Genomic DNA, 26,467 nt, shown 5'->3' on the forward strand with positions numbered 1-26,467 from the left:
CCTCATGCCCTCTCCAAGTTCGTCTTTTCCATGGGATGCACATCCAGCTCCCTCGACCCCATTCCCACTGAACTGCTGGTCACCCAACTTCCCATTGTGTTGTGTGTCCAGTACTTTAGGAAGGATGTGAAGGTATTGGAGGGGTACGGAAAGGTGCGAGAATGTTTCTGGGTGATGAGGGAATTCTGTTACGTGGATAGATTGGAGAAGCTGGGCCTGTGCTTTATAGAGAAGAGAAGGTTGTCAGGAGATTTGACAGCAGTGTTCAAAATCACGAGGGGTCGAGACAGAGTAGATAGAGAGAAACTGTTCCCAGGGTCCGGAACCAGAGGACATCGATTTAAAGCGAATGACAAAAGAACCAGAGGGGACATGAGGAAAACGATTTTTACACAGTAAGTGGTTAGAATCTGGAATGCACTGCCTGAGAGTGTGGTGGAGGTAGGTTCAATCAAGGCCTTCAAAACTGAATTGGATAGTTATCTGAAGATAAAAGATTTGCACGGATACAGGGGAAAGGCAGCGCAGTAGAAGTAGCTGTGTTTCTCTTGCAGCGAGCTGGCACAGACACGACGGGTCGAATGACCTCCTTCTGTGCTGCTAGCCATTCTATGATTCACTGATTCTATTCTCTTCCTGGGTCCCATGTTACCTGACATTAATGATTCTCCCTCCTCAGAGGAGTTCTGTCCCTCTCTGCTTCAAATCTGCTCTCATCATTCGTCTCCTTAAAAAAACCAACCCTTGACCCCCACCATCCTTGCAAGCTCCCTTTCTTCTCCATACTTCTTGAATGCGTTGCCACCTCCCAAATCCGTGCCCATATTTCCTGGAACTCCATGGTTGAATCCCTCCAATCATGTTTCCGCCCCCTGCCACAGTACCGAAATGGCTCTTATCGAAGTCATAAATGACATCCTATGTGATTGTGACAAAGGTAAACTTTCCCTCCTCGTCCTTCTCGACCTGTCTGCAACCTTTGACACGGTTGACCACACCATCCTCCTCCAACGCCTCTGCACTGTTGTCCAGTTGAATGGGACTGCCCTCACCTGGTTCCATTCTTCTGTAGTTAATCATACCCAGAGTATCACTTGCAATGGCTTCTCTTTCTGCTCCTGCACTGTTATCTCTAGTTTCCCCCAAAGATCTATCCTTGGCCCCCTCTTATTTCTCATCTACCTGCTGCCCCTCAGTAACATCATCCAAAAGTGCAGTATTAGTTTTCACATGTGCACTGACGACACCCAGCTTTACCTCACCACCGCCTCTCTCGACTCCTCCGCTGTTGCTAAATTATCAGACTGCTTATCTGACATCCAGTACTGGATAAACAGAAATTTCCTCCAATTTAATATTGGGAAGACTGAAACCATTGTCTTAGTGCCCTCAAACACGGTTCCCTAGTTACCAACTCCATCTCTCTCTCTCTCTCTCTCTCTCTAGCTCAAACTAAAACAGACTGTTGACAACCTTCGTGTCACATTTGACCCCAAGATGAGTTTCCAATCACATATTTGCACCATTACTGAGACTGCCTATTTCCACCTCCATCACATCTCCTGCTTGCCCCCTGCCTCATCTCCTCTGCTGGTGAAACCCTCCTGCCTTTATTAACTCCTGGCCAGTCTCCCATATTCTAGTCTCCATTAACTTGAGCCCTTTCAGAACTCTGCTGCCTATTCCTTAACTCGCACCAAGTCCCATTCACCTATCACCATGTACTCACTGACTTACATGGACTTCCTGTCAAGCAACGTTTTGATTTTAAAATTCTCATCCGTGTTTTCAAATTCCTCCAAGGCCTCACCTCTCCCTATCTCTGGAATCTCCTCCAGGCCTACAACCCTCTGAGATATCTGCACTTCTCTAATTCTGGCCTCTTGTGCATCCCCGATTTTAATCACTCCACCATTGCTGGCTGTACCTTCAGCTACTGAGGCCTTAAGAGCTGGAAATCCCTCCCGAAACCTCTCCACCTCACTCACACACTTTACTCCTTTAAGAGCTCCTTAAGACCTACCTCTTTGACCAAGCTTTTGGGCATTTAACCTAATGTCTCCTTAGGTGGTCGGGGGCACATTTTGTTTGGTTACTCTCGTTTAAAGGACTTTGGGACATTTTATTATGTTAAAGGCACAATATATTGTTATTATCTTTTTGTCCTTGTAATTCTGTAACTGGAGAGGTGAAGAACCTATTCTCGATGTCTCTTGTGAGCAATAATTCCCACTAAGAAACCTTTGATATGATTGACACATTGGCATCTACCCAGCATGCAGTTCGGCTTTAACCTACAAGGGCAACAGAGGTCAAATGAAACGCACCAAGCAATCCGAGGAATGGAGCGACCTTACTGGAGAGAAGCTGTTGAAGAGCGTTTGCAGTCTTAGTCTGCTGCACCCAGTAGTCATCTGTAAAATTGTCGACCATCCATAGCTGCCTGGGCACGCTCTTCTTGAGGTTGCTGTCGTAGTACTGGGTCTGCAGGTCATCCAGCATCCTGACCACAGAGAGCTCTGGCAGGCCAAGGAGAGGGGTGCTGTAGATGTAGCGAGACATCAAAGTGTGGGAGCCTGAGGGAAAGTTGCAGAGAAGGATTGTGAATGTGGGAGGGGCCCAAACCTGCAGATTGTGAACCACCTTTGACCTCTAGCCTCCAGGAGAAGGAGCAGGACATAGAACATAGGAAATAGGAGCAGGAGTAGACCAAACGGCCCATCGAGTCAGCTCCGCCATTCAATAAGATCATGGCTGACCCTTGACTTCAATTCCACTTTCCCACCCGCTCCCCATATTCTTGATTTCCCGAGCGACCAAAAAATCTGTCTGTCTCAGCTCTAAATATATTCAACGATGGAGCATCCACCACCCTCTGGGGTAGAGAATGCCAAAGGTTCACAACCCTCTGAGTGAAGACATTTCTCCTCCTCCCAGTTCCAAGTGATCACCCCATTATCCTGAGACTCTGCCCTCGTCTTCCAGATTCCCCAGGCAGGAACAACAACCTCTCAGTGTCAACCCCTTCAGAATCTTGTATGATTCAATGAGATTACCTCTCATTCTTCTGAACTCCAGCGAGTACAGACCCAATTTGCTCAGCCACTCATCAGAGGACAACCCTCTCATTCCCAGGGACCAACCTAGTGAACCTTCACTGCACCGTCTCTAAGACGAGTATGCCCTTCCTTAGGCATGGAGACCAAAACCATAAATAGGGCTCCAGGTGTGGTCTCACCAAAGTCCCGTATAATTGCCGCAAGGCTTCCTTATTCTTGTTCCCCAATCCCCTTGCAATAAGGAGCTTTGTATGGCTCCCAACTCGACTGTTACCCAGGATCGTCCCAGCTGATAAGCAGGATTGTGGACACGGGAGGGGGAGAGCATGATGAAGCTGGTCTGTCAGGCTCCCTGACAACAGAACAATTGGCTCAGCAGCCTCTGCAGACCATTGGTGGTGGCTGGGCAGAGGAGGACTTTGAACACGAGGCCTGTGGTTATCTGTGGAAGTGCGCCTGGGGACCAGCCAGCATCCAGACATCAGGCGGGTCCGCTCTCTGAATAGAAGGAGCTAAAACTAGAGGGGGGTCAGAAATTGGTCTGGACCCCATCCTCAAGCAAACAGACTCAGGCTTCTCAACCCCCTGACTGAGAGACCAGGGAATGGCCTCGGGCCAAATGTATATCAGAGTAACTGATACCAGACGTGCCTTTATGGGCAGCTTGTGTATCAGAGCGGCCTGAATGTGAAGCCTGTGGCCTAGGCCCGAGGGTTTAACCTTAGACCTGAAGCACAGAGTCCACATGTGTGGCTCAAGGGAATGGAAAGCTGTGATGTTTCTGAAAGACATTTCAGCAACTGCGACTCTTTGAGTGCTTTTCACTGTCTCAGGCCATCTGAAAGCCTTTGCAGGAAATGAAATATTTTATTGAAGTGTCTTTGCTGTTGTCATGTAGGAACAGTAGTAGCCAAGCTCCCACAACCAGCAATGGAATAAATGAACATATTATCACAGAATCACAGAATTCATCGAAACACAGAATCATTACAGCACAGAGGAGGCCATTCTACCTGTTGTGTCTGTGCTGGTTCTCTGAAAGAGCAATTCAGCTAGTGCCACTCCCCAGCCTTCTCCCCTTAGCTCTGCACATTCTTCCATTTCAGATAACACTCCAATTCCCTTTTGCAGGCCTCAATTGAACCTGCCTCCATCACATTCCCTGGCAGTGCATTCCAGATCTTAACCACTCGCTGCATGAAAATGTTTTTCCTCATGTCGCTTTTGCTTCTTTTGCCAATTACCTTAAATCTGTGCCCTCTCATTCTCGATCCTTTCATGAGTGGGAACAGTTTCTCTCTATCTACTCTGTTCAGACCCCTCATGATCTATCAAGTCACCTCTCAGCCTTCTCTCCTCCAAGGAAAACAGAGCCAGCTTCTCCAATCTACCTTCATAACTGAAATTCCTCATCCCTGGAACCATTCTCGTGAATCCTTTCTGCACTCTCTTCAATGCTTTCATGTCTTCCCTAAAGTGCAGGGCCCCAACTGGGTGCAATACTCCATCTGTGGCTGGAATAGTTTCTTACACAAGTTCAACATAACTTCCTTGCTCTTGTACTCTATGCCCCTATTATTAAAGCCCAGGATACTGTATGCTTTATTAACCGCTCTCTCAATCTGTCCTGCCACCTTCAATGACTTATGCACATATACACCCAAGTCATTCTGCTCCTGCATCCCTTTTAGAATTGTACCCTTTATTCTATATTGTCTCTCCACGTTCTTCCTGTCAAAATGAATCACTTCACAGTTCTCTGCATCGAACCTCATCTGCCATCTGTCTGCATTCCACCAACTTATCTATGTCCTTTTGAAGTTCGACACTATCCTCCTCACAGTTCACAATGCTTCCAAGTTTTGTATCATCTACAAACTTTGAAATTGTGCCCTGTACAACAAGGTCTAGGTCATTAATATATATCAGGAAAAGCAAGGGTCCCAACACTCATCTCCGGGAACTCCACTATGAAACTTCCTCCAGCCTGAAAAACATCCATTTACCACTATTCTTTGTTTCCTGTCACAGAGCCAATTCCGTATCCATGTTAATAAAAGCAAAATACTGCGGATGCTGGAAATCTGAAATAAAAACAAGAAATGCTGGAACCACTCAGCAGGTCTGGCAGCATCTGTGGAAAGAGAAGCAGAGTTAACGTTTCGGGTCAGTGACCCTTCTTTGGAACTAGCAAATTTTAGAAATGTCAAAGGTTACAAGCAAGTGAGGCGGGGGTGGGGCAAGAGATAACAAAGGAGAAGGTGTAGATCGGACAAGGCCACATAGCTGACCAAAAGGTCATGGAGCAAAGGTAAACAATATGTTAATGATGTGTTAAAAGACACACAATTTGTACAGATAGGGTGTTAACGGACTGAAGATTGAAAAGCAGCCAGTACAAAAATTTCAGAGCATGACGGGCCCCCCATTTTACTTTGATTTTTAGTTATTTTTCCTTTTTCCTTTTATACATTTTTTACAATTTTTTTTGTATGTTTATTTCATTTCATCTTAGTTTGTTCAGTTTGCTTACCCACTGCTTTGTTACATGTTTGCAGCAGCCTGGTGAGCAACCTTGCTCAATGCCAATGTGTTTGAGCAAGCCAGGAAGCTGTACAATGATTTGATAAGTTCCCACCCAGGAAACATATTCATGTGTATCAGACTTCCACAGGATAGGAACAGCTTAAAGTTGACCCAAGGGCTGAGACACCACAAAATGCTCAGCTAGTCCAGAGGGTTCCAGTCCTCTCACTTCCCCACATGTGGTTACATTGGTCACCAGTGTGGGACAGACATGTGATCATTGCTGAAGGAGGGAACTGAGCCAAGGACATCAGCTTCCTGTTACATCTTGCAGTAATGGTGAAGGCAGATTGTGTAAGCCTGAGGAATGGGAAGGAAGGACAGGTGTTCACTGCAGCATTCGATGCGTCAGCTTCCCTTTGAGTTATATTCAGAGTCTCTCCCAGTCCCAGCTCGACAAGTTCAGCTACACTGAGTGGCGATTGTGGCCTGTCAGTCACAGCCGGAGTCTCTTCAAATCCCCACACTCAACTCACTGTACCTCCTCCCATGCTCCTCACTCCTTCACCCCTCACTCTTGTACACCTCAGTTCTCCATCCCTCACTCCTCTGCCCCTCCCCCTTCCCCTTAACTGCTCGACCTGGGCACTGGGCATAACAAAGGAAAACCCAGCCGTGTAGACCCTGCAGAATTCTCCTCGCTAACATCTGGGGACTTGGGCTGAAATTGGGAGAGCTGTCCCACAGACTAGTCAAGCAGCAGCCTGACATAGTCGCACTCATGGAATCATACCTTACAACGTCCCAGACACCACCAGCACCATCCCCATCCCACCGGCAGGAACAGGTCCACCAGAGGTGGTATACAGTCACGAGGGAGTGGTCCTGGGACTCTTCAACATTGACTCTGGACCCCATGAAGTCTCATGGCATCAGGTCAACCATGGGCAAGGAAACCTCCTGCTGATTACTACCTACCGCCCTGCCTCAGCTGATGAGTCAGTACTGCTCCATGTTGAACACCACTGGGAGGAAGCACTGAGGATGGCAAGGGCACAGAATGTACTCTGGGTGGGAGACTTCAATGTCCATCACCAAGAGTGGCTCGATAACACCACTACTGACTGAGCTGGCCATGTTCTGAAGGACATAGCTGCCAAGCTGGGCCTGTGGCAGGTGGTGAGGGTTCTGTTATGCTCATGTGAAGTGCAGGGATTGGAAACACAAGAACTCAAACTGAAGAGTTATAAAAATGTGACTTTTCTTTTAAATATGCTGGAAAAATGGCTGCCAAAGGTCAAACCTGTATATTCCAACTGTCTTACGAATTGGTTAAAAAGTAAAGGATACATTCCAAGGCAAGGGGTGTCAATTACACCCATCTTGAACCCATCAATGGACATTATTTAATTGAATGGGTTCTTCTGAAACAAGGAAGGTGTGAAGTAGCCACACCCTGGGACATTGTCAGTCATCACAGGGAGGAATATCTATGTCTCCCAACAAAGGCAAGATGTGAGACCATTTTTGACCTTAAAAGTAGCCCTCTGAAGAGAGAGAGAAAAAGAATCAGGACAAACATCACCAAAACCTGTCCAGCTGACAACTGGGAGAGGATCCAGAAAGATAGTGCCCTGCAGTGAGTTCTACACTTCAACTTGTGCAGAGAACTGGAAGTGATCCCCTGTCTCCAGACTGAAATTTCAACCAACAGAAAAACCTACAATCAACCCAGGCCTGCAACTTCAAAGAAGAAATTGACTTTTGCGAAGATTCAACAGGTAACCATTAACCCCGAAACCCTACCTCACTTCAACTCCATTTCGTTTTTCCCTCTCTATCTCTTGCGTATGTGCGTGTGAGTGAATGCGTGGGTGCGGTTGTGACCATTTCAGGAGTGAATATTGCTCAATAAATAGTTAATCATCTGTTTTAAACCTACAAGAAAATCTGTCGCTGTCTGTTTGTTTGAAAAGTAAATCACAGAGCGGTTAAAACCCTAATAAAAAAAAACACTGCTGCAGTCAGTTGGGAGTTAAACAGTGGGACCCAACTACACCATTCACCCCGTGGCCATAACAAATTGGGGGGTCGAAGTCGTGATCTGAACCATCAAATAAGTGAGGGATTTGAAAACAGGAGGGAAATTGACCTCTAAAATTGTGGAAAAATAAGAAAACGGGTTTTCTTGTATTCTTCTGTTTTTCTCTACAGTGCTAGAAACAAAAGAGATGGCTGCATTTAATGCTAAGGCATTTGCACAGCAGGGAGACATATCCCATATGTTAAATAAATTAACTATTGAATATTTAGAAAGCTTAGCTACAGAGGTGGGAATCACTTTCAAACTAAAATCAAAGAAACCTGAACTGGTGAAGAGTCTGGTTAACTGTTTTAAACTCACCCCTAAACTAGAAGAAGAAAACATGGAATCTGAGTCTGAAAAGGTAGCTCTAGCTAGAATTTGGTTGCAGATGGAAAGGGAAGAAGTACAGCTACAGTTGAAAGAGAAGAGATGCAGCTTCAAAAGGAGAGAGAAGAAAGAGAATTTCAGCTTTAAAGGGAAAGAGAAGAAAGGGAATTTCAGTTGAAAATAGAGGAAATACAATTGCAGAGGAGAAGAGAGAAAGCAATGAGAAAGGTTACAGAGATGTGTCCCATAGCAGAACAAACTCCACGGTTATGCTAAAAGGGCTTACTGGAAAATACTTGAAGGTTCCCTTAGTTAAAGATTACCCACAGAGTAAGTTGGTCACCAGGGTAGTGACAGTCAGGGTCATTCCAAGCTTAACCATGCGGGGTGGGGGGGGGGGGGGGCAACCTATTGCTGGGCAATGACTTGGTAGGAAGCACAGTATTGTGCCAGAGGATCCAGAGTAGTCCACAGAGACTGGAGAAATTGAGGGGAACAAACAAACTCTGCACAGCTGCAGAGGCCGACGAAGTCCCAAAAATCCCACAGGGGGTGGTGTTAGAGCTAGTAAAGATTAAAGAGGCTAAAGAAAAGCCAGTAGAATTTAAAGAGGTGAAAATAACGCCAACGAAATTTAAAGGAGCTGAGATAAAAGCAGCAAACCTTGAAGAAAAAGCACCAGAGGCATAGTTAGCCGAAACCTCCTTTAAAAAATTAAATAGATTCAGGGAAAGTTCCAAATAGGAAATCCATGAGTGAGGGAAATGCCTCAGCTAGCTGATGAGCCACAGGGGACTGCAGTGGAAGCTGGACACCACCTGTGAGCAGTATTATCCCAGAGGACATGGGGCAGATTAAGGAATAACCTATCCCCAAAGTAAAAGCAAAAGGGGAGGAAAATACCCTAAGGAAGGCAACACTTGTGTTCTGATGCCAGACCTGCTGAGTATTTCCAGCACTTTCTGTTTTTATTTGAGATTCCAGCATCCGCAGTATTTTGCTTTTATTTTAGTGCAGGAGGACATGCCAGGAGCAGCGCCAGGCATATCTTAAAATGAGGTGTCAACCTGGTGAAACCACAACACAGGACAACATGCATGCTAGACAACGGAAGCAGCATGCTAAGCAATCCCACAGCCAATGGATCAGATCAAAGTTCTGCAGTCCTGCCACATCCAGTCATGAATGGTGGTGTACACTAACTGGAGGAGGAGGCTCCACAAACATCCCCATTCCAAATGATGGAGGAGCCCAGCATATCAGTGCAAAAGACTAGGCTGAAGCATTTGCAACAATCTTCAGCCAGAAGAACCGAGTGGATGATCCATCTCGGCCTACTCCTGAAGTCCCCCAGCAGCACAGATGCCAAACTTCAGCCAGTTCAATACACTCCACCTGATAACAGGAAATGCTGAATGCACTGGATACTGCAAAGGCTATGGGCCCTGACAATATTCCAGCAATAGTACTGAGACCTGTGCCCCAGAATGGGCTGCGCCCCTAGCCAAGCTGTTCCAGTTCAGCTACAACACTGGCATCTACCCAGCAATCTGGAAAATGGCCCAGGTCTGTCCTGGCATCTTGATCATCAATAAAGTGATGGAAGGTGGTGTCGACAGTGCCATCAAGTGGCACTTACAGAGCAATAACTTACTCACTGATGTTCAGTTTGGGTTTCACCATGGCCACTCCTGATTTCATTAAAGCCTTGGTCCAAACATTAACAAAAGAGCTGAACTCAAGAGGTGAGGTGAGAGTGACTCCCCTTGACATCAAGTCAGCATTTGACCGAGTATGACATCAAGGAGCCCTAGCAAAACTGACGTCAATGGGAATCAGGGGGAAAATTCTCCACTGGTTGGAGTCATACCTAGCACAAAGGAAGATGGTTGTGGTTGTTAGAGGTCAATCATCTCAGCCCCAGGACATCACTGCAGGGGTTCCTCATGGTAGTGTCCAAGGCCCAACCATCTTCAGCTGCTTCATCAATGACCTTCCTTCAGTCAGAAGGTCAGAAGTGGGGATGTTCGCTGATGATTGCACAATGTTCAGCACCATTCATGACTCCTCAGATACTGAAGCAGTCCGTGTCGAAATGCAGCAAGACCTGGACAATATCCAGGCTTGGGTTGATAAGTGGAAAGTACCATTCGTGCCTGGCACTTGTGCGGCACATGACCATGGCATCTCCAACAAGAGATGATCTAGCCATCTCCCCTCAACATTCAGTGGTATTACCATCGCTGAATCCCCCACTATCAGCATCCTAGGGGCTACCATTGACCAGAGAGTGAACTGGAGTAACCATATAAATACCATGGCTACAACAGCAGGTCAGAGGCTAGGAATCCTGAGGCGGGTAACTCACCTATTGACTCCCCAAAGCCTGTCCACCATCTGCAAGGCACAAGTCAGGAGTGTGATGGAATACTCTCCACTTGCCTGGATGGGTGCAGCTCCAACAACACTCAAGAAGCTTGGCACCATCCAGCACAAAACAGCCCACTTGATTGGCACCCCATCTACAACATTCACTCCCTCCACCACTGACGCACAGTGGCAGCAGTGTGTACCATCTACAAGATGTACTGCAGCAACTCACCAAGGCTCCTTCGACAACACCTTCCAAACCCGCCACCTCTACCACCTCGAAGGACAAGGGCATCAGATGCATGGGAACACCACCACCTTCAATTTCCCCTCCAAGCCACACACCGTCCTGACTTGGAACTATGTCACCGTTCCTTCTCTGGTTAAAATCCAGGACCTCCCTTCCTAACAGCACTGTGGGTGTACCTACCCCACATGGAATGCAGCGGTTCAAGAAGGCAGCTCACCACCACCTTCTCGAGGGTAATTAGGGATGGGTAATAAATGTTGGCCTTGCCAGTGATGCCCACATCATATGAAAGAATAAAAAAAGTACTGACCCTCTGACTGTGCAACACTCCCTTGGTACTGACCCTTTGACGTGCAGCACTCCATCTGTACTGACCCTCTGACCATGCAGCACTCCCTCAGTACTGACCCTCTGACAGTGCAGCACTCCTTCAGTACTGACCCTCTGACAGTGCAGTATTCCTTCGGTACTGGATTCACTGCTGGAGTTGGCTTGAATTCTCAGCCTTCTGACTCATGGACAAGAATGCTCGGCTCTGAGCCAGGTCTGGCCAGGATCCAAGAGCTTGCTGCTGCCTGTATTGTAAGGTGATAGTGTGTGGAGTAAATCTCCAGCTTGCCACCCAGCCCACACTGCCCCAGGCTATTTGACTGGCACCATAGGTCAGTGCCCCTTCTCCATATCATCTGATTGTCATTCACTCCCCCAGAAATCCCTTACCTTACCTGCACAGACTGCCAGAGCAGAGCAGAGAGACAGCACGATGAAGTGAAAGCCTGCAGTGTGTCTGTTCCGACCAGCCATCCTGAGGATTGGGAGCAGGAGCAGCAGCAACAGCTCGGACAAGCCTGGAGCTGAGTGACTCCTGTTTACTGAGCGAGTCTGCACTCGTGGGCAGCAGCCTGGTGAGCAACCTTGCTCAGTGCCAATGTGTTTGAGCAAGCCAGGAAGCTGTACGATGATTTGATAAGTTCCCACCCAGGAAACATATTCATGTGTATCAGACTTCCACAGGATAGGAACAGCTTAAAGTTGACCCAAGGGCTGAGACACCACAAACTGCTCAGCTAGTCCAGAGGGTTCCAGTCCTCTCACTTCCCCACATGTGGTTAGATTGGTCACCAGTGTGGGACAGACATGTGATCATTGCTGAAGGAGGGAACTGAGCCAAGGATATCAGCTTCCTGTTACATCTTGCAGTAATGGTGAAGGCAGATTGTGTAAGCCTGAGGAATGGGAAGGAAGGACAGGTGTTCACTGCAGCATTCGATGCATCAGCTTCTCATTGACTTATTCAGAGTCTCTCCCAGTACCAGCTCGACAAGTTCAGCTACACTGAGTGGCGATTGTGGCCCGTCAATCACAGCCGGAGTCTCTTCAAATCCCCACACTCAACTCATTGTACCTCCTCCCATGCTCCTCACTCCTAATCCCCCACCCTCACTCCTGCACTTCTTCACCCCTCACTCCTCCACCCCCCATTCCTGCACCCTCATTCCTTCACCACTCCAACTCTCAATCATCCACCCCTCACCCTTCAATCCCTCACTGCTCCAACCCCCTCACTCTTTCACTGCTCACTCCTCCACCCCTCACTCTCCCACCCTCCACCCCTCACTCCTCCACTTCCTTACCCCTCACTCCTCCACCCCTCACCTCTCAATCCCTCACTCCTCCACTCCTTGCGCCCTCCAAACCTAGCTCCCTCCATCCCTCAGTCCTCCATCCCTCACTCCTCCCCACTTCTTCACCCCTCTCTCCCTCACCCCCTCTACACCTCATTTCTCTCCCAATCATTTCTCCACTCCTCAGCCCTCACTCCTGTACTGTTCACTTCTCTATCTCTCAGCCCTGTAACCCTCACTGTTCTACCTCGAACTGTGGTACCCTCACTTATGTACACATCACTCATTTGCTCCTCATTCTTCTACTCTCACTCTTGGACCTCACTCAGGAATGCCTCACTCCTGTACTGCTTGATAGTCCACCCTCACTCCTGCATCCATAATTCCTGTATCCCATCACTCCTCTAACCATCGCTTTTATTGTTTTCAACTCTGTATCCCTCACTCCTCTACCTCTCAATCTGCACCCCTCACTTTTGTATTCACCACTCCAGTATCTTCAATATTTTACCCCTCACTCCTGTACCCCTCACTCAGGAACCTGTGATTCCTGTATCTCTCACTCCTTTACCCCTAAACATGGACCCTTACTCCTGTACACCACACACCTCTCCTAACTCAGGAACCCCTCACCCCTGTATCCTCATTCCTGTACCCACAGTCATATATCTATCACACTTGTACCCCTCCTCCCTACTCAGGAACTCCTCACTCTTGTACACCTCGCTCCCCCACCATGTAGTCTCCTGTCCTTTGACTGTCACTCCTGTACTCATCATTCCTTTGCCCTCATACCCGCACTCCTCACTCCCTTACCCTTCACTCCTGGATCCCTCTCTCCTGTACTCTTCACTCCTGCCCCCCTCAGTTCTTTATCCTGTACCCCTCACTCTTGGATCCTTCAGTCCTGTACTCTTTACTCCTGTGCCCTCACTCTTTCATGCTGTACCCCTCACTCCTGGATCCTTCACCTCTAGATACCTCACTCTTGAACCCTGACTCCCTTGCCCCTCATTCCTGGACCAATTGCTCCCTTGCCCCCCGACTCCTTTACCCCTCAATTCTGTACCCCTCACTTCCAAAAGATGTGGGAGGAGGGGACCTTGCTGATTTAGGTCAGGCGGCGGGTGGGGACTGGGAAGGGGATAGGAGGGGAGGAGTGTGCAGTGCAGAGGGGGCAGTGGGGTGCAAGGGGACTGGGAAGGGGAAGGGGAGGAGTGTGCAGTGGGGAGGGGGCAATGGGGGCTGGGGGCAGAGTGTGCAGTGGGGAGGGGTCAGTGGCAGATGCAGGAAAGGGATATGAGCTGGGCTAACAGGACAGAAGGAGCAGTTGTGTGGGTAGGGCCTGGGAAGGGGATAGGAGGGGAGGAGTGTGCAGTGGGGAAGGTCGGTGGTGGATGGGGGTGCAGGGGATGAGGAGGGCTGGCAGGGGGGAGGGGCCAGCGGGGTGTGTGGGACTGGGAAGGGGATAGGATGGAATGTGCATCCTATGGAGTGGGGAGGGAGCAGTGACGGATGGGGGGAGGGATTATGTGGAGGGTTGACAGGGCTGACGGGGGCAGTAAATGATAAAGTCATGAGACTAAGTTAGGACAGCCTTCCAGAGGATGGATTGAAGAGATCGGAATTTCAATGTGAGGTCACCTGAGGAAGATCAGAGCATTTTCCCGGAGGGGCAGACAGGTATTTCGGAGTCCATGGACTGAAAGCACGGAAAGTTAGGCCACTCTGGAGTCACAGCAGGGAACACTAGTTACAGCAAACAACAGTGCAAAGTGGGAACTCTCTCCTCCAAAAGACTGTTGAGGCTGGGAGTCAATTGAAAAATTCCCGACTGAGGTTGGGAGATTTGTGATCAGTAAGGGTTATGGAATGAAGATGGAGTGAAGATACAGATCAGCCATGATCTAATTGATGGGCTGAGTGGCCTTCTTCAGTCCTTGTATTCTTTGTTTTAGTGGAAAGTGACTGGCGATTGTAGAAATCACACATCCCACACCCTGGCTGGCAATTTCCTCGGTGTGTGAATGAAATTCAGATTAGAGGGGTTATTGGACAGACTGCTCATCATAGGTCCCACCCTGAGGTCAGGAATCAAACACGAGGCGGGCGATCGAGCCCATCAATTTGCTGTCATCGGAATGGAAGTTGCGATACTGATGAATCGTTTCTCTCGCTCCCTGTCCAGGAAGAGACAGCGCTCCCTCACTTCCACAGGGATAACACGGGATGTGTGTGATGGAGCACGGGATGAGCCCAGGATCTGGTGTCAGAGACTCTCACAAGCCCAGCACATCTGCAAATGCCTTTGCTTTATTTCACAAACAGAGAGGGGAAGCAGTAAGAGAGGGAGGAAATCTCAATTACAAAAAGGAAGTGCACACGATTGGAATAGAACAGATAAACAATTGCTGAGATTCCCAAGAATGTAAGCATTCCCAAGAATGTAAGCATTCTCCATCCGCGCATTAACCCCGCCCCACCCACCACTTCTCACAGCTTTAACCCCTTCCCCCACCCTGAGTATTAACATATCATTCTATTCTGATGAAAGGTCATGTCTGAACCATTAATAAAAATATAAAGTATTGGAAACACTCATTAGCTCTGGCTGTATCTGTGGAGAGAGAGAAGCAGAGTTAACGTTTCAGGTCGGTGACCTTTCATCTGAAATGTTAACTCTCTCCACAGATGCTGCCTGACCTGCTCAGTATTTCCAGCATCTGCAGTAAATTATTTACAGCTTTTAGGTGCGAAGGTACAAACATATTTACAAACATTTGCTAACCAGGAGTTCTGAAAGAATGGATGTATAGTGCCCATAATGAGGGCTGATCTGCATAAATGTCCCGCTAGTGTTATGTATTTCAATTTTAGGCTGACGTTTGAGACATGACCAGTGGATAATCTGCATTTGAAGGGATGTTGCTGCTACTAGGGTAGGTCACAGACTGACTGTCAGCACTGTGCAGTCTTATTCCTGTCACACAGTCACCTTAATACCTTGGACCAAGCCAGCGAGGTAGTCAGCTGATCAGTCGCAGCCAATCAGGAACAACTACAGAGGCCATATTGTCACCATTGGCCAATGAGGTTGCCGAGGAGGATCACTGCTCCACTGGATCATTAATAGGTCAGAGCATTGGACAGGCCATATGACCATTGCTGCCCAGTGAGATTGCTCAAACGAATTATCAATCTACCAGATCACTAACGGGTCAAAGTGTTGGGCAGGTCATGTGATCATTCCTGCCCAATGAGGATTGCGGCAATGAATTATCAATCCACTGAATCACGAGTGGATGAAGCGGTGGGCAGGTCATGTGATCACTGAACGTACCCAATGAGATTGCTCAGCAGGAGCACCTATCAGTATTAAAACTGTGCATCAACGCAGTAGCAGGGTCAAGCTCACTGCATTAGCCAGAAATGTCCATCCAAATAGATTGATGTCCAACTTAGATCAACAACAAATTGAAATTAATGCCACAGAGAATCAAATAGGATGTATAACAGGCGGCTTCATGACATCGCCCACTTTACACTGTTGCCTGACATTCAAATGAAGCCCTGACCTAGAGCAGGGTCTGGGTTCACAGATCCAGTTATTAAACCAGTGCTTGTTCAGCACTCCCCTCATTGTTGTCTGAATTGGGAGTGTTTGCAGGCATTAAAACAGCGGTTGCTCCTTTCTCATCAGAGTCCTGCGAAGATTGACTGATGTTGGAACCTAAGAAACAGCAAACAATGAGGTGTCAGCAAATAAACCCAACAGAACATGATTCAAAGAAAGCCGTCTCATTCCATTCGGGTTAACTCATAATAGCGCGCAGAGAAGTGATGCGACACAGTTCACTGTCTCTTCGTATCCATGTGACCTGTGCTGTGTCACGTGACCTGTGCTGTGTCACTCAGGGGTGACGTTGGCCAAGTTGAACAGTTGAGAGTCGGGTCAGGAGCGGGTCACACTGCTTTGGCCTCACTTTCTCCAGTCACTGGGCTGGTGCGGAACGTGAAGCCTGGAGACCAGGAATGGCCATCCCATAAACCATGGGCCATTCACAAAAACACCTGCACTGGGAATTTCCTCCACCTTCTCTCGTCCCACCATCACCATGATTTCAGGAGACAGCCCATTGGGAGGGAGAAGAGTTACAGGGTCACTGAGTTACAGGAGACTCTCGGGAGAATTCCCCACCCCTGTTACTGCCATTGTAATTAACAAACAGCACTCAGGAAAAGGCTTCACTTTCCTGTGATCCCTCTCTGCTTCCTGTCTGCCAGTCAACTCCCCTCCACTCCACTCCCCTCGCCTTCTGCTCCCCTCCCCTCCCTCCCATTCTCTCCCCTCTACCGCTTCCCCACTCATTCCTTCCCCTCCCCCGCCACTCCCCTCACCCCCCCTTTCTCTCTCCTCTTCTCCCTTCCCCTCTCCTCCCCTCCATCCTCTCACATCTCCTCTCCTCCCTTTTCCCTCTCACATTCCTCCCCCTCCATTGCCTCCCTCACTGTCTTGTCCTAGCCCCACCTCCTCCCTCACCTCGACTCCTGCTCTCCCTCACGCCTCCCATCCTCTGCCCTTCCTTTGCCTCTCCTCTTAGGTGTGTCAGCCACGGCTCAGTTTGTAGCACTCTCGCTTCTGAGTCACCCGGTTCTGGGTACAAGTCCTACTCCAGCGCTAGAGGTCAAAAATCAAGACTGACACTCCAGTACAACACTGAGGGAGTGCTGCACTGCCAGAAGTGCTGTCTTTCCAATGAGGCATTAAACTGAACCCCTGTCTGCCCTATTTGGTGAATGTAAAAGATCCCATGCACAATTTCAAAGAAGAGCAGCCCAGTTATTTCTGGTATCCAGGCCACTATTTATCTCAATCAACATTACAAAACAATGATAATCTAGTCATCATCATAGTGCTGTTTGTGGGATCTTGCTGTGCGCATACTGGCTGCTGCGTTTCCTACGTTGCAACTGTGACTACACTTCACAAGTACTTCATTGAGATGCCCGATGGTCATGAAAGGCGCGATATAAATGAAAGTCTTTTCTTTTCTTCCCCTTCACTGCCCCTCTGCCCTTACCTTCCTCACTTTGCCCTGCTCCTCACCCCACTAACTCTCTCCCGCTTACACCCTCCTCCAGATTCCATACACAGGCTGATGAACTTTGCAATGACACAGTGCTCATTCCCAGGGTGACATCACTCTCTGCATACTTTGTGCTAAAGGTTGGTCCATGTATCTCGGCTCCACATTCCTATTTTACTTACTTCCTGTCTCAGGAGAACCCAAGTCGGATCCTAAAGAAATAAAAAGACACACGTTCAGAAACTGCGAAATCAGCGTGAAAATATTAAAATCAGTGACAGACATTTCAAAGTGCTTCAAAAATCGAACTTCTTTCACGAGTGTGTCGTCAGATAAACAACAGGGTAAAATTCCTCACGGATTATTCCCCTTGGAACCTGTAGGTTCAGAACAAGGGCCATGGAAAGGCCAGAAGCAAGACACTAGGAGATGGGATCAGACAGGACACAGGGAGATGGGAATAGACAGGACAGAGGGAGATGGGATGAGACAGGACAGAGGGAGATGGGATTAGACAGGACAGAGGGAGATGGGATGAGACAGGACAGAGGGAGATGGGATTAGACAGGACAGAGGGAGATGGGATGAGACAGGATGCAGGGAGATGGGATGAGACAGGATGCAGGGAGATGGGATAAAACAGGACACAGAGAGATGGGATTAGACAGGATGCAGAGAGATGGGATTAGACAGGACACAGAGAGATGGGATTAGACAGGATGCAGGGAGATGGGATTAGACAGTTTGCAGGGAGATGGGATTAGACAGGATGCAGAGAGATGGGATGATACAGGACGCAGAGTGATGGGATGAGACAGGATGCAGGGAGATGGGATAAAACAGGACACAGAGAGATGGGATTAGACAGGATGCAGGGAGATGGGATTAGACAGTTTGCAGGGAGATGGGATTAGACAGGATGCAGAGAGATGGGATTAGACAGGCCACAGAGAGATGGGATTAGACAGGATGCAGAGAGATGGGATTAGACAGGACACAGAGAGATGGGATGATACAGGACACAGAGAGATGGGATGAGACAGGATGCAGGGAGATGGAATGGGACAGGACACAGAGAGATGGGATGAGACAGGATGCAGGGAGATGGAATGGGACAGGACACAGAGAGATGGGATGATACAGGACACAGAGAGATGGGATTAGACAGGATGCAGAGAGATGGGATTAGACAGGCCACAGAGAGATGGGATTAGACAGGATGCAGAGAGATGGGATTAGACAGGACACAGAGAGATGGGATGATACAGGACACAGAGAGATGGGATGAGACAGGATGCAGGGAGATGGAATGGGACAGGACACAGGGAGATGGGATGAGACAGGACACAGAGAGATGGGATGATACAGGACACAGAGAGATGGGATTAGACAGGATGCAGAGAGATGGGATTAGACAGGCCACAGAGAGATGGGATTAGACAGGATGCAGAGAGATGGGATTAGACAGGACACAGAGAGATGGGATGATACAGGACACAGAGAGATGGGATGAGACAGGATGCAGGGAGATGGAATGGGACAGGACACAGGGAGATGGGATGAGACAGGACACAGAGAGATGGGATGAGACAGGACACAGAGAGATAGGATTAGACAGGACACAGAGAGATGGGATGAGACAGGACACAGAGAGATAGGATTAGACAGGACACAGAGAGATGGGATGAGACAGGACACAGAGAGATAGGATTAGACAGGACACAGAGAGATGGGATGAGACAGGACACAGAGAGATAGGATTAGACAGGACACAGAGAGATGGGATGAGACAGGACACAGAGAGATAGGATTAGACAGGACACAGAGAGATGGGATGAGACAGGACACAGAGAGATAGGATTAGACAGGACACAGAGAGATGGGATGAGACAGGATGCAGGGAGATGGAATGAGACAGTTTCAGGGAGATGGGATTAGACAGACACAGAGAGATGGGATTAGACAGGACACAGAGAGATGGGATGAGACAGGACACAGAGAGATGGGATGAGACAGTTTCAGGGAGATGGGATTAGACAGGACACAGAGAGATGGGATTAGACAGGACACAGAGAGATGGGATTAGACAGGCCACAGAGAGATGGGATTAGACAGGACACAGAGAGATGGGATTAGACAGGACACAGAGAGATGGGATTAGACAGTTTCAGGGAGATGGGATTAGACAGGACACAGAGAGATGGGATTAGACAGTTTCAGGGAGATGGGATTAGACAGGACACAGAGAGATGGGATTAGACAGGACACAGAGAGATGGGATTAGACAGGCCACAGAGAGATGGGATGAGACAGGACACAGAGAGATGGGATTAGACAGGACACAGAGAGATGGGATTAGACAGGACACAGAGAGATGGGATTAGACAGGCCACAGAGAGATGGGATGAGACAGGACACAGAGAGATGGGATTAGACAGGACACAGAGAGATGGGATTAGACAGGACACAGAGAGATGGGATGAGACAGGACACAGAGAGATGGGATTAGACAGTTTCAGGGAGATGGGATTAGACAGGACACAGAGAGATGGGATTAGACAGGACACAGAGAGATGGGATTAGACAGGACACAGAGAGATGGGATTAGACAGTTTCAGGGAGATGGGATTAGACAGGACACAGAGAGATGGGATTGGGGACGCAGTTGTGGCGTGTGGGTGGCGGTTGCACCCAATACTGATTGAGTGCTGCACTGTCGGAGGGGCAGTACTCAGGGAGTGCTGCACTATCAGAGGGGCAGTACTGAGTGAGTGCTGCACTGTCGGAGGGGCAGTACTCAGGGAGTGCTGCACTGTCAGAGGGGCAGTACTGAATGAGTGCTGCACTGTCAGAGGGGCAGTACTGAGTGAATGCTGCACTATCAGAGGGTCAGTACTGAGGGGGTGTTGCACTGTCAGAGGGGCAGTACTGAGTGAGTGCTGCACAGTCAGAGGGGCAGTACTGAATGAGTGCTGCACTGTCAGAGGGGCAGTACTGAATGAGTGCTGCACTGTCAGAGGGGCAGTACTGAGTGAATGCTGCACTATCAGAGGGTCAGTACTGAGGGGGTGTTGCACTGTCAGAGGGGCAGTACTGAGTGAGTGCTGCACTGTCAGAGGGGCAGTACTGAGTGAGTGCTGCACTGTCGGAAGGGCAGTACTGAGTGAGTGCTGCACTGTCCGAGGGTCAGTACTGAGTGAGTGCTGCACTGTCCGAGGGTCCGTACTGAGGGAGTGTTGCACTGTCGGAGGGGCAGTACTGAGTGAATGCTGCACTGTCAGAGGGTCAGTACTGAGGGAATGCTGCACTGTAAGAGGGGCTGTACTGAGTGAGTGCTGCACTGTCAGAGGGGCAGTACTGAGGGAGTGTTGCACTGTCAGAGGGGCAGTACTGAGGGAGTGTTGCACTGTCAGAGGGGCAGTACTGAGTGAGTGCTGCATTGTCAGAGGGGCAGTACTGAGTGAGTGCTGCACTGTCAGAGGGGCAGTACTGAGTGAGTGCTGCATTGTCAGAGGGGCAGTACTGAGGGGGTGTTGCACTGTCAGAGGGACAGTACTGAGGGATTGCTGCACTGTCAGAGGGGCAGTACTGAGTGAGTGCTGCACTGTCAGAGGGGCAGTACTGAGGGAGTGTTGCACTGTCAGAGGGGCAGTACTGAGTGAGTGCTGCACTGTCAGAGGGGCAGTACTGAGTGAGTGCTGCACTGTCAGTGGGTCAGTACTGAGGGGGTGTTGCACTGTCGGAGGGGCGTTACTGAGTGAGTGCTGCACTGTGAGAGGGGCAGTACTGAGTGAGTGCTGCACTGTCAGAGGGGCAGTACTGAGTGAGTGCTGCACTGTCGGAAGGGCAGTACTGAGTGAGTGCTGCACTGTCCGAGGGTCAGTACTGAGTGAGTGCTGCACTGTCCGAGGGTCCGTACTGAGGGAGTGTTGCACTGTCGGAGGGGCAGTACTGAGTGAATGCTGCACTGTCAGAGGGTCAGTACTGAGGGAATGCTGCACTGTAAGAGGGGCTGTACTGAGTGAGTGCTGCACTGTCAGAGGGGCAGTACTGAGGGAGTGTTGCACTGTCAGAGGGGCAGTACTGAGGGAGTGTTGCACTGTCAGAGGGGCAGTACTGAGTGAGTGCTGCATTGTCAGAGGGGCAGTACTGAGTGAGTGCTGCACTGTCAGAGGGGCAGTACTGAGTGAGTGCTGCATTGTCAGAGGGGCAGTACTGAGGGGGTGTTGCACTGTCAGAGGGACAGTACTGAGGGATTGCTGCACTGTCAGAGGGGCAGTACTGAGTGAGTGCTGCACTGTCAGAGGGGCAGTACTGAGGGAGTGTTGCACTGTCAGAGGGGCAGTACTGAGTGAGTGCTGCACTGTCAGAAGGGCAGTACTGAGTGAGTGCTGCACTGTCAGAGGGGCAGTACTGAGGGGGTGTTGCACTGTCGGAGGGGCGTTACTGAGTGAGTGCTGCACTGTGAGAGGGGCAGTACTGAGTGAGTGCTGCACTGTCAGAGGGTCAGTACTGAGTGAGTGCTGCACTGTCAGAGGGGCAGTACTGAGTGAGTGTTGCACTGTCAGAGGGGCAGTACTGAGTGAGTGTTGCACTGTCAGAGGGTCAGTACTGAGTGAGTGCTGCACTGTCAGAGGGGCAGTACTGAGTGAGTGTTGCACTGTCGGAGGGTCAGTACTGAGGGAGTGCTGCACTGTCAGAGGGGCAGTATGGAGGGAGTGCTGCACTGTCAGAGGGTCAGTACTGAGTGAGTGCTGCACTATCGAGTGTCAGTACTGAGGCAGTGCTACACTGTCTGAGGGTCAGTACCAAGGGAGTGCTGCAGTATCGGAGTGTCAGTACTGAGGGAGTGCGGCACTATCGGAGTGTCAGTACTGATGGGGTGCTGCACTGTCAGAGGGTCAGTACTGAGGGAATGCTGCACTGTAAGAGGGGCTGTACTGAGTGAGTGCTGCACTGTCAGAGGGTCAGTACTGAGTGAGTGCTGCACTGTCAGAGGGGCAGTACTGAGTGAGTGTTGCACTGTCAGAGGGGCAGTACTGAGTGAGTGTTGCACTGTCAGAGGGTCAGTACTGAGTGAGTGCTGCACTGTCAGAGGGGCAGTACTGAGTGAGTGTTGCACTGTCGGAGGGTCAGTACTGAGGGAGTGCTGCACTGTCAGAGGGGCAGTATGGAGGGAGTGCTGCACTGTCAGAGGGTCAGTACTGAGTGAGTGCTGCACTATCGAGTGTCAGTACTGAGGCAGTGCTACACTGTCTGAGGGTCAGTACCAAGGGAGTGCTGCAGTATCGGAGTGTCAGTACTGAGGGAGTGCGGCACTATCGGAGTGTCAGTACTGATGGGGTGCTGCACTGTCAGAGGGTCAGTACTGAGGGAGTGCTGCACTATCAGAGGGTCAGTACTGAGGGAGTGCTGCACTATCGGAGTGTCAGTACTGATGGGGTGCTGCTCTATCAGAGGGTCAGTACTGAGGGAGTGCTGCACTATCGGAGTGTCAGTACTGATGGGGTGCTGCTCTATCAGAGGGTCAGTACTGAGGGAGTGCTGCACTATCGGAGTGTCAGTACTGATTGGGTGCTGCACTGCCAGAATGGCCATGCTGAGGCAGAGCTGCACTGTCAGAAATGCCGTCTTTTAGATCAGGAGTCAGATTGATGCCCAGTCTGTCCTTTCAAGGGAATGTAAAAGATCCTATCTCCCTCTGTTAGGATGAGCAGCGAAGTTCTCCATAGTAACAGTTATATAAACCACAATCGCTACAACAGAGTATTTGGTCATTAGCACACTGCTGTTTATGGGATCTTGCTGTGTACAAATACTTGCCATGCTTTCTACATTAAAACAGTGACAATCTGCAGGGCATTTCATTGGCAGTAAAGTGCTTTTGGAGGTCTAGAGGCTTTGAAAGGTGCTATATCAATGCAAGTCTTTCCTTTTAATAAAACCTGAGGATCACTTGGAGACAGTTGAGTGATGACTGTGGGGAGTAAATGATGAAATCTTACCATTCTTTAAACACCAGCCCAGTCCGGAGTTCTTTCCATTTTTATACTTGTACAAAACAGCAGCAACAGCACCGATGAAGCAAAGCAAGACAATCACCAAAACGATAGAGACAATTATCCCCGTTTTCGAACCATTGCGTTCATCTGAGTGAACAAGAATAAGGTAAGTCTCTGCTCCTAACACATACACTGAGCCTAGATTATCCTCACCCAGTGTAATGGGGAGAGACAGTCTCAGCTTCCAGTGCACTGACCCCAGCCCGGAATGTCCCCACCCAGTGTAACGGGGAAAGACAGTCTCAGCTTCCATTGCACTGATCCCAGCCCAGACAGTTCTACAGCGATGTCCGGAGTTTTGTCACTGCCCTTGTGATTCAGGAGAGAGGAAGAGGGACAATGGTCCTCGAGTGATATTCCTGGCTGTGGGGAACATTTGCATTAATCCAGTGCAAACCAGGTGCTCTAAGGCAGCTGAAGTCCATTAGATGGGGAGCAATGACAGGACGGAAGATGCTGACGTTAAACTGTCGGCACCTTACAGGACAGGGGTTGGAATGGCCGGCAGTTAAAGGGACAGTCAGGATTAAGCAGTGGGTAAATACAGCTTACATAGCAACAAGGACTCAGGGAGAATGTCAATTCACCGAGCAGATTACCACTTACAGGATAATCAAGCATCAAAGCTTCTTCCAACTTTTCCACAACACAGGCAAGGATCCTTTTATTGTGGGATCAGCATAACCTCGTGTTATTCCCATTCTTTACCTTGTGTAATACCAAATCCGTACCCCAGGTTTTCCCCATTCTTTACCCAAGGTTTTCCCCATTCTTTACCCAAGGTTTTTCCCATTCCGTACCCTGGGTTATTCTTATTCTTTGCCCTGTGTAATTCCCAGTCCAAACCCCCCTGGGTTATTCCCATTCCTTAGTCTTGGTGTAGTCTTCTGTACCCCAGCCTATTCCAATTTCTTACCCTGGTTTATTCCCATACCTTAGTCTTGGTTATTCCCATTCTGTACCCCAGGCTATTCCCGTTTCTTACCCCGGTTTATTCCCATTTCAGACCCTGGGTTATTCCCATTCTTTATCTTGGGTTATTCCTTACCTCAGGGTATTCCCATTTCTCACCCTGAGTTATTCCCATTCTTCACCCCAAGTGATTCACGTTCCATAACTCATGTTTTTCCCATTCCTCACGCTGTTTTTTTTTATTGGTTCATGGGATGTGGGTGTCGCTGGCCAGGCAGCATTTATTGCCCATCCCTAATTGCCCTTGAGAAGGTGGTGGTGAGCTGCCTTCTTTAACCACTGCAGTCCATTTGGGGTAGGTACACCCACAGTGCTGTTAGGAAGGGAGTTCCAGGATTTTGACCCAGTGACAGTGAAAGAACAGCGATATAGTTCCAAGTCAGGATGGTGTGTGACTTGGAGGGGAACTTGCAGGTTGTGGTGTTCCCATGCATCTGCTACCCTCGTCCTTCTAGATGGTAGAGGTGGCGGGTTTGGAAGGTGCTGTCGAAGGAGCCTTGGTGTGTTGCTGCAGTGCATCTTGTAGATGGTGCACACTGCTGCTACTGTGCGTCGGTGGTGGAGGGAGTGAACGTTTGTGGATGGGGTGCAAATCAAGCGGGCTGCTTGGTCCTCGATGGTGTTGAGCTTTTTGAGTGTTGTTGGAGCTGCACCCATCCAGGCAAGTGGAGAGTATTCCATCACACTCCTGACTCGTGCCTTGTAGATGGTGGACAGGCTTTGGGGAGTCAGGAGGTGAGTTACTCACTGCAGGATTCCTAGCCTCTGACTTGCTCTTGTAGCCATGTTATTTATATGGCTACTCCAGTTCAGTTTCTGGAAAATGGCAGCCCCCAGGATGTTGATAGTGGGAGATTCAGTGATTGTAATGCCATTGAATGTCAAGGGGAGATGGTTAGATTCTCTCTCGCTGGAGATGGTCATTGCCTGGTGTTTCCTATTTCTTACCTTGTGTTGTTCACATTCTGTACCTCATGCTTTTCCCATTTCGTGCCCTGGGTTACTCATATTTTACGAAAATACATACAAACATATGAATTAAGAGCAGAGGTAGGCCATTCGGCCCCTCTAGCCTGCTCCACCATTCAATAAGATCATGGCTGATCTTTTTGTGTTTCGAATTCCACACTCCCATCGACCCCCGATAATCTTTGATTCCTTGCCTAACAAGAATCTATCTACCTCTGCCTTAAAAATATTCAATGTCCCCACCTCCACCACCTTCTGAGGCAGAAAATTCCAAAGTCGCACAACCCTCAGAGAGAAAAAAATTTCTCTTCATCTCTGTCCTAAAAGGGCGACCTCTAATTGTAAAACAGTGCCCCCGAGTTCTGGACTCACCTACAAGAGGAAACATCCTCTCCACATCCACCTTGTCAAGATCGTTCAGAATCTTATAAACTTCAATCAAGTCTCCCCTCACTCTTCTAAACTCCAGTGAAAACAAGCCCAGTCCGTCCAATCTTTCCTCATAAAACAACCCACTCATTCCAGGTATCAATCTAGTAAACCGCCTTTGAATCATCTCCAACGCATTTACATCCTTTCTTAAATAAGGAGACCAAAACTGTACACAGTATTCGAGATGTGGTCTCACCAATGTCCTGCATAACTGAAGCATTACATCCTTACTGTTATTTTCAATTCCTCTCGTAATAAAGGATAGCATTCTATTAGCCTTCTTTATTACTTGCTGTACCTGCATATTAACTTATTGTAACTCATGCACTAGAACACCTAGATCCCTCTGCACCTCAGAATTCTGCAGTCATTCTCCGTTTAAGAAATACTCTGCATTTTTTATTCTTCCTGCCAAAGTAAACAGCTTCACATTTTCCCACATTATATTCCATCTGCCAGATTTTTGCCCATTCACTCAACCCATCTATTTTGGTCTGCAACCTCCTTATTTCCTCTTCACAACATACTTTCCAACCTATCTTTGTGCCATCTGCAAATTTAGCTACCATGTCATCGCTCCCCTCATCTAAGTCATTGATATAAATTGTCAAAAGTTGAGGCCCCTGCAGGACTCAACTCGTCACATCCTGCCAATCAGAAAAGGACCCATTTATGCATACTCTCTGTTTTCTGCCAGCCAGC

General features: G+C 48.8%; 2 protein-coding genes across 3 annotated transcripts in view; both read right to left on the reverse strand.

Moving 5' to 3' along the window:
- Positions 1-11,729, reverse strand: part of LOC137346033 (major histocompatibility complex class I-related gene protein-like) — a 30,165-nt gene extending 18,436 nt beyond the window's left edge. Inside the window, exons 1-2 of one of the 2 annotated variants that reach the window (XM_068009332.1) lie at positions 11,344-11,729; positions 2,358-2,576 (exon numbers count right to left, since the gene is read on the reverse strand). In XM_068009332.1, coding sequence (XP_067865433.1) covers positions 2,358-2,576; positions 11,344-11,422 — 298 coding nt within the window. In that variant the 5' untranslated portion in view covers positions 11,423-11,729. Of the gene's footprint in view, positions 1-2,327; positions 2,577-11,343 lie in introns of both variants that reach the window. The other variant, XM_068009331.1, reaches the window with a different exon arrangement.
- Positions 11,730-14,538: 2,809 nt separating this feature from the next.
- LOC137346280 (class I histocompatibility antigen, F10 alpha chain-like) overlaps positions 14,539-26,467 on the reverse strand; it is a 33,171-nt gene continuing 21,242 nt past the window's right edge. Inside the window, exons 5-7 of the mRNA XM_068009747.1 lie at positions 23,336-23,479; positions 17,513-17,542; positions 14,539-15,973 (exon numbers count right to left, since the gene is read on the reverse strand). Of these exons, the coding sequence (XP_067865848.1) occupies positions 15,852-15,973; positions 17,513-17,542; positions 23,336-23,479 (296 nt within the window). The 3' untranslated portion in view covers positions 14,539-15,851. The remainder of the gene's footprint in view (positions 15,974-17,512; positions 17,543-23,335; positions 23,480-26,467) is intronic.

This window comes from Heterodontus francisci, chromosome 29, assembly GCF_036365525.1.
Source record: "Heterodontus francisci isolate sHetFra1 chromosome 29, sHetFra1.hap1, whole genome shotgun sequence".
Taxonomy (NCBI): domain Eukaryota; kingdom Metazoa; phylum Chordata; class Chondrichthyes; order Heterodontiformes; family Heterodontidae; genus Heterodontus; species Heterodontus francisci.